Genomic DNA, 13233 nt, shown 5'->3' on the forward strand with positions numbered 1-13233 from the left:
AGGAGGACACCCAAGTTGCGCACCCTATCCTTTGGGGCCAGTAACTCGCCTCCAACAGCCAGCCACAGCTGCAGCTGACTGAATCGGGGTGCCGGCATCCACAGCCACTCCGTCTTGGAGGGATTAAGCTTGAGCCTGTTTCTCCCCATCCAGACCCGTACAGCTTCCAAACACCGGGACAGCACTTCAACAACTTCATTGGGGTGGTCCGGGGTGGAAAAGTACAGCTGAGTATCGTCAGCGTACTGCTGGTATCTCACCCCGAAACCACTGATGATCTCACCCAACGGCTTCATGTAGATGTTGAACAGCAGGGCGAGAGAATCGACCCTGTGGGACCCCACAAGTGAGGCCCCTCGCGGTCGACCTCTGCCCCCTGTCAACACCGTCTGCGACGGTCGGAGAGATGGGAGGAGAACCACCGATATACTGTGCCTCCACTCCCAATCCTCCAACCGGCGCAGCAGGATACCATGATCGATGGTATCGAGCCGCTGAGAGGTCTAATAGGACCAGGGCAGAGGAATATCCCTGTCCCTGGCCTCCAGAGATCATCCACCAATGCGACCAAAGCTGTATCCGTGCTGTATCCGGGTCGGAAACCGGACTGGAACGGGTCTAGATAGACGTCTTCATCCAGGTGTTGGGGCAGCTGTCGCGCCACGGCACTCTCTACAACCTTCGCAACAAAGCGAAGGTTGGAACTGGGCGATAATTACCCAAAATAGCTGGGTCCAATGAGGCTTCTTAAGGAGGGTCTCACCACCGCCTCTTTCAAGGCGGCAGGAAAACCCTTCCAACAAAGCGTTGATAATCCTCTGGAGCCAGCCTCGTGTCACCCCCTGAGTGGCCAGTACCAGCCAGGAAGGGCACGGGTCCAGTAAACATGTCGTGCCGTGAAGCCTCCCCAACAACCTGTCCACGTCCTCGGGAGCCACAGGGTCAAACTCATCCCAAAGCGTGTTCAACAAGACGTGCCTCCTCTCCCTCGCTTGGATCATCCCACATTCGGTCCAGACCGTCCCTCAGCTGGCGATTTTATCGTATAGATAACCACTAAACTCCTCGGCTCGTCCCTGCAAGGTCATCCGCACCTCCTGATGTAGGAGGCGGGTCACCCAAACAGGGCGGCCGGGCGGTTATCTGCCGATGCAATGAGGGTGGGCGTGGGCGCCTCGCTTCCCTCATTGCCACTAGGTAGGTCCTAGAATAGGTCCTAACTAGTGTCCGATCAACCGGGCGACTGGACCTCCAGGTGCTCTCTAGGCGTCTTCTCCGGCGTTTCATCTCCCTCAGCCCCTCGGAGAACCAAGGGGCCGGACGAGATCTGCGCCGGGTCAGAGGCCGCAAAGGCGCGACACGGTCCAGGGCCCCGGCCGCGGCCTGTTCCCAGGCCACGACCAGTTCCTCAGTCGTGCCGTGGGCCAGATCCTCAGGGAATGGCCCAAGCTCCGTCTGGAACCTCTCAGGGTCCATCAGGCGCCTGGGACGGAACCACCGTATAGGTTCCGTCTCCCTGCGGTGGTGAATGGCGGTTGGAAGTCTAGGCGAAGGAAAATGATCCGACCATGACATTGGTTCTGTTACTAAATCATCTAATACCAGATCATTTAACCACTGTCCAGAGATATAAATCAGGTCCAGCATGCCTCCCCCTGTGTGCGTAGGGCCATCATTTACTCGAATCAGGTCCAAGGCCGTCATGGAAGCCTGGAACTCCCGAGCTGCCGTCGATGACAAGCCAACTGATGGCAAGTTGAAATCCCCCATGACTATAAGTTTGGGGGTCTCAACCGCCACAGCAGCCAGTACCTCCAACAGCTCGGGCAGGGCTGTGGTCACGCAGCAAGGAGCCAGGTACGCTCACCAAGCCCAACTGATTCCTATAGCCCCAACGCACACAGAGGGATTCGCAGCCGGCAATCTGAGGAACAGTGGTCTCCTCGGCTCTAGATCTTCCTTAATAACAACCGCCACCCCCACCCTACCTTGGACCCTCGGCTGATGAAATGCTCGGAAGCCTGGAGGGCACATCTCCACCAGGGGGACCCCCCCCTCAGGGCCCAACCAGGTCTCCGTAATGCCCATGAGGTCCGCGGACCCCCCCTGAATAAGATCACAAATCAGGGGAGCCTTATTAACCACGGACCGGGCATTACATAACATCAGCCGAAGATCCAAGCTCTGGGGATCATGGCCACCGAGGCAGGTGGGGACTGAGGGGCCGGAGCACGTGATCGCTCTCAGACATCGAACACGTGCCCCCATAACTCGATACGGCCCCTCCCCCCCGCCATATCTGCCTCTCCCACTTACCGTACAGATCGAACAACCCTCTAAACCTGGAACGCCCTCCCCCCCTGCCTTCAGACAGGATGGCGTAAAGTCGCGAACTAGCACAGGGGCTGGATCCCTCCCCGACGGGTCCTCCCCCCCACCCCTCGCATCCCTCCCCCCCCCTCAAAAACCCCCATTTCAAAAAATAATTAAAAAACCCCACAAACTCTTCTTGGCATGCCACCTCTCTGGGTCCCAAGACCCTTCGTTAAGGTAAGCCCTCGATAGCTTGGAGGGCCATTCCTGCGAGGCGGGGGAACCTCGCAGTCGTAATAGTTCGGCGAATGAATATCTCCTGGAGAAGTTGTCCATACAATTGCGGAAAAGTGTCCATCCTTAGCCGTCGGCGATGTTATCGTCGCATCCAAAAAAAAATCGCCGGGACCCACCCTTAGATAGATAACCATGTGGGTCCTAGTCCGTAGGGGTCCGGGGGACCACAAGCTGGAAAGGTCTCCCTCGCATTCCGGTTATCGTCCTTAATTGAAGACGACTCCGCCGGTGCCCTCATGCCGTCCCTGCCTCCCCCACTAGGCCGACAGACCAAACCTCCGTGGGGGAAACGCGATGTTCCAGTCTATGCAGGGAGGGGGCGATGTTCCTACCCCCCATTTTGACAAGCCGAGGCAAAAGTCAGCAATGGGGAGGCGATGTTCCAGTCCAAGCAGGGAGGGAGGGAGGGAGGCGATGTTCCTGCCCTCCAAGTTCTTACCCTCAAATTCCGTCCCAGCAAGCACAATTAGCAGCAATCCGAAACACCGGTATCCAGCATACCACCTTCCATGCCCTCCGTCGATGTTGGAATGCTCCTTCGTTGATTTCCTTCCACGGCCCGAGCGGCGGAAAATCAACTGAATCATGCCGGGCGTCTCCAAACCCCCAACATGGCCGCCGCCATTCGCTGCTCCAAAACCTCTCCGGTTCCGTACTCGGCAGCCGAGAGTTCAATGAGGCCCCAGGCCCTCACTCTCGGCGGCCGAGATGATCGTAAATGCGGGACCAGAGCGCAGGCAGCTAGGCAAGCGGCTGAACGGCATCGCGGCCCAAGGACTTCCCGACCGCCGCCTCCATGAGATTCAAAACGCCGCCATAACGCGCATGCGCAGAAGAAGCATCTTAACATTCTTAACATGTCTATTTTTATTTTTATTTTTCTGATTGTTCAAACGGTGAAAATGAACTGTGTGAGCTAAATTAACATCATGCTTATGCAGGTCAACTTCTGCTCACTCAATAGTCCTGCAGCACCTCAGATAGTACCTCAACCTTTCACAACAGATTTGGGGAATGTCTTAGGAGCCTCTCTTGGCACAAACGTGATAAGCCTTTACAGCCATTATCCTCCTAATGGAAGGATTCCATTGGATCAAAGCCTAAATTACTATTAAAATAGGAATGACATTTCAGAAAGTCCGTTATTCATCCATTTGGTATTCTGTCCAGCTTGGGAAATAGACGCAAAAAAAGAAAAGCTTTTTCCTCCACTGGCAGATTTGATAATTACTTGATCTTGAAAGCAAAAGCCGTCTGCTGTGGGACTTCATCTTTCTGTGTTCCATTACATTTTTTTGTTTATTTGCTTTCCTGTTGCTCAGTCCTGCAGCTTTGCTTCAGCATTTCTAACCTGTGCTGCATAGATAAAGGGATCTCTTTTTTTTTTCCTTTGTGGGGGCGGGGAGGTTGGAGCATCAGCAGAAATGAACTTAGTTGGCTCATTAGCATGTGTTAGAAGTCTGACTACCTCCAGCTTTGAGAACTTAAATATTCAACAGCTGAGAACATTGAATGAGGTTGTTACAGTGAATTAGTTATTCATTTATTTGCCTACGGGGAAGCTACAGGGCAAGGTGAGCTCTTTTATTTATAACCCTTCTCACTTTATTGTTTTCAATTTAAATGTCATCTCCCAAATCTTACCTGACCTAATCCAGACCTTAGAGAGAAAAATCAGTCCATTACTTTGCTAACATATGCATAATTTATATCAAAAAGGATTATGCACACGGCCATGCATGGAGGAATATTGATAACATATTTGTTACTTGCATGAGTTTTATTTGTATAAAATGAAAGCAAAATATTAAAGGAAGAATTTAGAGAGCATTAAAAGCAGCCGACAGTCACAGGGCGTGAATATATCAAATGATTTGAAGCATTAATAGTTGTCTCTTGGTAAGATGCTTTTCTACAAAATCTCCATGTGTAGTGTTACAGTCGTGGTTAATTTACTTTACCTTGTTTACTCACTCTCATCTCAGATTGTTTCCATGTTAAAGCTGTTATTCTATGGAAATAAGGTTGCTATCTACTTTCCCTTATCTGGGAAAGAGATAGTATGGTAAATAAGTGAGTCTCTTCTACCAGGATGAATGGGTCTAGCGCTTTCTCCTTGTTTTCTCATTCATGGTAATTAATACAATTGTCCTTAGACAAACAAAGCTGAGCTTGAAAATAGATGTGATTGTTCACCTGGAGACAATATGTCTATAGAAGAAGATTTCTGAACATAAATCTCAGACTAGATAAGCTACAATGCATTTCTAGTGCATGCCAAGAGCCAGGAAAAAAAATAGGTAAAGATTTCCTCTGTTGAGGTGTGTCTGACTCTAGGGGCAGGGTTCATCTCTGTTTGCTAGCCAAGAGAGCCAACATTTTCCAAAGACACTTCTGTGATCATGTGGCCAGCATCACTATTCACTGAGGTGAGCTACACGGAGTCCTGTTACCTTCTGAACCTGAATGTGTACATAATTTGCCATTTATTGAAGTTGGAAAACGGATTCGTGCCTTTTCCCTTTCTTCTTCTTCCTTTTCATCAAACTGCTGAGAGATCCTAACTTCTTTTACTGCCTATGTATGCAAAGTCACTATAGACATTTGATTAGATACAGAATCCATTGGTGATTTGGAGCCATTACATATCCATATAGTTTTCAGTAACAGAAATTGATCTTGAGCACTAACAACTGGGTCTATATGTTGTCCATATATTACATAATAGAGTATAAAAATAGAGATTGGTATTGGATCCTGGGACAGCTAAGTACCTTTTGCGTTCCTAAGGATGAATGTGTCTTTTAGGTGACTTCCTATTCCCATTCCAGGCCTTTCATGCCTCTTTCATTAATACTGCTTTGCCAACAGGATTGGCAAAGTAATTTTCTTAACCCTATGACAATGATGTGAAAAAGAAAAAAGAAAATGCCATTCTACTCCTTCCAGACACCTTCCCACCAAGAGTCCACATAGTGCTAATGATCTTGGCTTGTAGAAGTGATGCCTGATAGCCAAAGAGCTTAGCTGTCTTGTTCTTTTTTTAGCCTTATCAATACTGGCAGCAAGATGCTACTCCTTTCAGCCCTTAAAGAATAGAATAATATTTAATTTTGTCCTAGTGCAATGGAAGCATTCTGCTTATCTGTTTGAACTTTTCATTGGACAATACTCTTTCCAATCATGCTTTCACCTCATCTCTTAATATTTCTGTATCTTTGTACTTGACATCAGAGGACACGGAGAAGAAGACAAAGTCCATTTTGCCATGAAATTGGTTTCATCATTTTTTGAATCCTTGCTATTTGGATTTGATTTGAGTTTAGTATGGCAGGATATTGTTGTAAATCTAATCTGTTTTCAGATCACATCGCACATACAGTATATACAGGTCTAGCAATTTAAATGAATACTTTTTTCTACTTGTGGTCTTGGCCACAAAAATTCTTTGAAAACTAGATTTCTATTAGATGGATGATTTCTAGCAGTTGATGCTATATGGTAACAGACTGATCAGTGTGTCATATTCATATTCCTAAGTGTACAGTTCTTTTAGAACAAGTCCATGTATGAAGCCAATTTTTTTTTCTAATCCAGTGGCAGGTTAATCATTTTATATTGTGTATGAGTGGCATTCCTCAGTGCAATAGAATCCTTACTGTGTGCCAATTGAGAGTCAGGATGGTGCAATTATTTTTAATCTTACATCCATGATGTGCTGCTGTTTTACTGAATAACACTGTAAGTTAATTTTCTACTGTTATTTCCTTACTGATAGTGTAATCTAGCAGTTAATAACCAAGCACCGAAAAGCTTATCAAACTGAATCTTCAAAAGAAAATGTCATGCTAAATGCCAAATACATCAGCAGATATTAAAACTGCATGGAGGTGATTAGTATTCATCCTTGTAAGATCAACAGGTGGCTGAGGCAGATCACAGTTTGAAAATACACTTAAACAGGTTTTTTTTAAAGGGACAGAAGAGTAGTTGAGACCCTGTAATGCTGGGAGGTCTCTCCAAGGTGCTGAAGAAAAGAAGGCAAATAAAAATCTTACTTCTGTACTTCCCCAGGATTTTTTTTTTCTTTTAGAATTGAGACTAAATCTTTGTACCAGAAAATTGCCTGTCTACCCTTGAATGTCAAGGATTATGTTCATCATTTTTTTGTGCAAGGTGGTGGGGGGGGGAGGGTTTACATATGGAAATTTCTTTTCTGAGCGCAACTGCTGCAAAGTTGGACCATCTTTTGATATTTATAGCTTGCTGGAGTGTGAAGGTTCATGAATATTCTCTAGTAATAAATGTACATATTTGAATTCCTCAGTTCTGCAGAGGTGTCAGCTTTCATTCATATGGGAAAGTAAGTCATTCAACCCCTACTGATTTTATTTCAGCAGGTAGTCATTTTTTTTTTTTTATCAAATGCAGGAAATCCAGTGGAGACTTTTTATAAGATAGTGTCATTTAGACATTTGGCATATTTGGCAGTTACTTGAATGTTTTATTATAATTTGTATAAAATTAAAAGGAACATGCTTTATTTTTATTTCATGATTTGAAATTTAGCTAATAAATTTGATCTCAGCTATGTGGTTTCTTTGTTAGTATTGGCTGATAAAGTTTAAAACTGAATTTCTAAGGACATTTGGACACACATATTTTTTTTTTAAGCATTCTGTCTGCTTCTTAAGAGGGAAGGGAGGGGGAAAAACCATTTTCCCTGCCATAGCAGAGTAATGCCAACTGTCTCCCAACTTGAGAGATCAAGAGATGCTTTCAAATGTAGCGGCCTGCCTGGAAGACCTGGGAAAAAAATAACCAGAACTATCAGCAGCTGGGCACAGTGAATAATGTAGAAATGGAAGTGGACATTCTAAATTTCAGTAAGGTCATCAGATCTATTCCATGGTGAAAATAAAAATAAGGTCAATTAGAAATCAATTCTGCTTCAGCTATAACAATATACCATGCTTTTTCTTATAATAACTAAACGTGCCTTATTTTTTTTCAGTGGGCACCTACCAGCTAAGGATGACAAAAATAAATTGGGGAAGCATTGTCTTTTATCAGAGGAAGTAGTTTCATGAATGTTCTTTTTCTTAATTCCATTCTTATATAGTTGTGCTGAGACATACCATCTGGACCATGGAATTCCAAGAGTACTCATAAAGCTTCATTAAAGGTCTTGCTTCACTGTAAGAAATCTCCCTATAAAACTTATAGTATTCTGACTTAAGTTCCCACTGTCTCACACAACATGCTGAGTGCTGTAAAAGCTATTTCAGTAATGTTCCCCAAATGAACCATACCTTCCTTCTCTCCTTCTGGATGATCTGGATCATTTGCACGACAGCTAGGGGGTCTTTTGGTTCTCTCCTATCTCAACTTAGTATTCTTCTCTTTAGCTGGTTTCCATTTGTTTTCCACTTCTTTACAGTAACGTAGCATCACTTACTTTATCTTTCATTTTCCCCCCCTCATACTTGATTTGTTTCTTGCAGGTTAAATGTGATCAGTATTGGCCAAGCAGAGGAACAGAAACATATGGATTGATTCAAGTCACATTGCTGGACACCGTAGAATTGGCAACATACTGTGTTAGAACATTTGCCCTTTATAAGGTAAGTTTGTGTTATGTAAGTATTGAGTATCTTTTGATGGAACAAGGTTGCTGTTTACGTTTTGCCAGTATCACAAGCAAGTGTTCAGATTTCTGTATAAGAAGAATTAAAGGTCTTCACACTGATGTTCAAAATGTTGATTTGCATAAAGAATGTATAGGGCAATGCAATTTAACAGCAAAATTCCTTAAAACAAACTCTTACTTAACAGATGTCCTTAGGGTCTTTTATCCAAATTTTCCACAGAAGAAAATTTCATAAAATTCTTGCTGTTTTAAACCAACTTTACACATATGGAGTATTTCCACCATTAAATCTAAAACACTGTTGTAAAAATTTTTTACACATTCTTTTTTGTTCTCCTCTTGACAATCACAGTACATAGCTTCTTTTTCTCCTGTCATCCTTCCCCCCCACCCAAAAAAAAAATTAGACTAGTTTCTTTACCTTTTTTTTACATTAAACCATTTTTCTTACATAAAATCATTTTTCATATCTAACTTAACTATAGACAAAAATACTGAATATTAATGCCATGCTTGCATTAATTCTCATGAAATATTTAATGACTGTGATAAAAAAGGTGGCTAAAAATAACAGTTTTAGATTAACAATAAATTTGATTCACTTGATTTCATGATGTTTGCATTCTGATGTACTGTTTTGGCACTAAAAATAATTTACACTAAGGTTCTTACATGTTAGAATGGATCGAGTGAGAAGAGAGAAGTTAGACAATTCCAGTTCACTGCATGGCCAGATCATGGCGTTCCAGAACATCCAACACCATTCCTAGCTTTCTTACGACGAGTTAAAACTTGTAATCCTCCTGATGCTGGACCAATGGTTGTACACTGCAGGTAAGCACAGATTTTGCATAATATTATGACACCCTCATAAGCCAGCATTTCACAAGTTAATATTCTAAATATTTTGATACTTTGCATTTCATTTATTTTTCTCCTGTTGCCTGGTAAATTTATTCATTACATATACAAGCCAGAATTGTAGAACAAAAAGCAGAGATGCAGCATGAACCTAGGTAGGATGTCATTCATGTATGCACACTTTAGGAATCACTTAGAAACTTAAAGTAATTTCTTACTCTATTTTAGGGATTGTGATCTTCTCCTAGAAGTCATCTAATGTATCTTTTCTTTGAAATGTATGTATCAGGGTATAGAGGTATAGAGTCCACCCATGTGAAACCTTTCAGATTTCTGACAAAAGTGATAGGATTACACGAATGGCATAGGCATATGCAAGTATGCCAACATCCTGAAGCAGATACTGCTTGCTGCAGCATCTTTACTTTAAAAAGATTTATGGTATGATATATGATTTCAAAAACATTTTTTTCAAGAAAAAGGTGTTTATTCCAAGACTATTTCCAAGCAACATATTTTTAATTAGATAACTTCCATAGCAGATAATGAGAATTTTTTAGATACAATATAGTTTGATTACAGCAAAACATCTGGTAAAATATTCTTGACATTATTTTTAAGTATGAGCTAGATGGCATAATGTAGAAATATAGCTGAATGAAAAATGAATTTATTACCAAGAGTTAATATTGTGAAAATAGGATGTGTGTATATTTACCTTCAAAGAGAAGTTTGAGGAAAATATGATGGCCTTCTTCAAATAATGAGAGGACTATCACAATAGTTGATAATTGAGACCAGTTCTTTAGAATCCTAAAATGCTGTACTTAGAGTAAGAAGGAAGATCCCATTTATAATTGGAGAAATACTACTGATTCCCCTATTACATGCTCAGGGCAATCGCTTATCTAGAAAAATAGTAAGGTCCTATTATTGGATAATTAATTTGATTAATAAATAATAAACAAACAAGAACACTAAATAGCCACCAAGCAAGCCATGCAACCAACAAACATTTGCAATGTTAAGGAGCACAGTAGGAATCCTGAGTATCAGGATTAATATCACACCGAAAAAATCATTTGAAATTTATGGATATGATTTTGATGAATGGGGAAAAAAAGTTTCTGACATATATACAAAAGTAAGAAAGAAGAGTTACATATGATATAGTGGCCAGTACTGAATGAATTGATTTCATGATTGGCTACCCAGGCAAATGAAAACTCTAAAGGATATGTGAATGGCCTACTATAATCTGTCCCCTTAAAATAGTTGATTGTGTGGCTCCAATCCAAAGAGTTAGTCATTCTCCAATTCCATTTAAATCAATGGAATTGGATGGTTGTGATTATCTTCTCCCATAGAGTACAATGGATTTTGAGACATAACAAATTTTCTAATGATTGTGACCCATCACAAATTACAATGCCAAACCAAGAGTACAAAAGCAAAAGCAGCTGCAATCTGGCAATTGTCAATGGCCATTTCTACAGGAAACCAAAATTTTAAAACAATGGCATTAATTGCAGAACCCAGTATAATTGCATTTAAATGATTATGTTCCTCTTTGCTTACATCTGATCCAGGCATCTTCTCTTGGCTGCTCAAATGTGCTGATGAAGAGGCTGGAGCAAGTCCCAGCGAGGAACATTTAGATATTTTTAGCTCAGAAAAATAAAGGAAATAAGGTGCTATATTAGAGGGATATCCAACAAGCAGAATCTCAAGGGGGGGGGGGGGTTGAAGATTAATAAAAGGAAGCATTTTTCAAGTAGAGTAGTGTTCACTAGTATAATCACATTGAGGAGACATAAGGACAGTTGTGAGCACTGATTGTTATAATGATCAATCAGATAGAAAAAATGGAGACATGCTCTTCTCAGTGTCAATTCATGAGCAACATATGTGAGAAGCTGCTATTGGATGCATGTCCTCCTTATGGGTTTCCAAACTGTGAAAACGATGCTGGCCAAAATAGATGCTTTTATGTTTACAGAGAATTTTAATTTTGCCAAAAGAATATTTGAGCATTCAGGTATTATGACTATCAACCAAACAGCTTTAATTACAAATTATTCTATAAATGTTGGCATTTCCAGTTAGTATAAGAACCATTTCCTCAGATTCTCAAACCTAAAAAAAATAAAAGTTATATCTTTTTAAAACAATGGTCACAATACAGTGGCCCAAAGATGACAAGCTACAATACTACCTTGAAATGGCATTTGTACAATCCCAACATTGCAAGATTTTATTTAAAACAGAAAAATAAAAAAGTACAATTAAAAGTAGTAAAACTAGAGAAATGGTGGTGTTCTGATAAGAATTAATTTAGAAAGCATGACATGAGATTGCTCAAGGATAAGATTGCTGTAATTTGTCATTTTGATCTTAATTTTTGTGCAAAAATCATTGTTGATACTTTCCCAATACTCAGTTAATATCTACAATTCAACTTTAAATTTGTCTTATCATACTTGTGCTGATTCTGAAATGTTTGCTCATTCTTAACACTATTCTTAACTTTTAGCTTTTCTGTAATGTTTCTCATTAGCTTTTCTTGATATCACATCTCTCCATTCGCATGTTTCTGTCATATATGTTTCTTCATATCTTACTTTTTGTTATTGTCATTTTTTATCATGATGCTCTTTTCTATTAAGGATTTATTTTGGCTTCTGCTTATTCCATTTAATATTTATATTTTAATATTTCTTAACTTTAAATAATTATTTTTCCTTCTTATTTTTCAACCTTTTAAATGTACTTACCTTGTTCTTTTGTTCTATTTGTGCTTTTTCCGCTTTATTATTTTACTGTAGAATACCTTGATGTAGGCTACAAAGGAATAGAACAACAAATTTAGACGATCAAGAAACTTTATTTTTGTTGTTACTGTTCAGTGGGAATGACATATTTTATGTATAATTTCTTCCATATTTGAATATACGGGCATGATTGTGTTCCTGTTAAAAAATAGCAAAATTCATACCAAGAGCAATGTCATCAGGCAAGGGTTCACATAGTTAGGATGCTGGGTTGACAATCGGCATGCTTGCATTCGAGATCTGATTGCTGCTGCATGGTGGCGGGAGTGTCTGTCACTCACTCCTGGTCCCACCAATCCAACAGTTCAAAAGCGGGTAACTGCGAGCAGATAGATGGGTACCACTTCACTGGGAAGCTTAATGGGGACATGAAAGGAGACCCTAACTAGGCATCCTCCAAGTAAGATGACATCACCAGCTATTCCCTTCAACCTGGAAGCACTTCAGTACTCCCAATCGACTGTTATAGTACTAGGGACAAATCCAGCATTTGAGAAATAAAATAATAATAATAATAATAATAATAATAATAATAATAATAATAATAATAATAATAATAATAATAATAATAATAATAAAGTTAAAAAAAAAGATATGACAGCAGGAACTCTTTAAAGGTTTAAACGTTAGATTCAACCTAGTCATTGACTATGGAATATGATTGAATTGTGGAAGAGAAGAGGAAGAATTAGATAACTGGGATAGGAAGATAATGAAATTAAATAGATTTGAACACCACAATAGAGTATGCATTTTGTTGCAGATCCTATTTATTTTTCTTCATTCTGAAAGGTTGGACTGTACAAATTTCTTCATTTTGAAATATTAAAATCATTTTACAAAATACTTGTCATGATCCAATACAAACATCTGTATATCTTTTTTGACATACTGCATTTTCTACAGTCTTCATATAATTTCATAACATGAACAACGTAACCTGCAATTCAATCTGTGCTTACCAAGAAGTAAATCACGCCATTTATTTCTACAAGATATTTAGAATCACCATTAATACTCTATGGTGTTTTGTTTTTTTACAACTTATGAATGTGCTGAATCAGAAACAGACCTTATTAGAATATTTTGTTACTGAAGGATAAAATATATTTTAAAAATATAGCTTTCAATCTTTCTATAATGGAACTATTTTACAACCTGAATGGCTTCCTGGTGTTTTCTGATCACTTTACCCAAAATTCTCAGCCTGCACACACTGGTCCCTGAGAGCATTACTATGTTCTGTAATCCTACCACATGCAGAATGCATGTTGAGGAAGG

At 40.5% G+C, this 13233-nt stretch overlaps 1 protein-coding gene across 3 annotated transcripts in view; it reads left to right on the plus strand.

Annotated features, from left to right (window-relative positions):
• The window catches only part of PTPRD (protein tyrosine phosphatase receptor type D), a 1472813-nt gene that overhangs the window by 1411615 nt on the left and 47965 nt on the right, over positions 1-13233 (plus strand). For all 3 annotated transcript variants that reach the window (XM_058166456.1, XM_058166457.1, XM_058166458.1), the window contains 2 exons: positions 8115-8234; positions 8940-9094. In XM_058166456.1, coding sequence (XP_058022439.1) covers positions 8115-8234; positions 8940-9094 — 275 coding nt within the window. The remainder of the gene's footprint in view (positions 1-8114; positions 8235-8939; positions 9095-13233) is intronic.

Source organism: Ahaetulla prasina, chromosome 2, assembly GCF_028640845.1.
Source record: "Ahaetulla prasina isolate Xishuangbanna chromosome 2, ASM2864084v1, whole genome shotgun sequence".
In the NCBI taxonomy this organism is placed as follows: domain Eukaryota; kingdom Metazoa; phylum Chordata; class Lepidosauria; order Squamata; family Colubridae; genus Ahaetulla; species Ahaetulla prasina.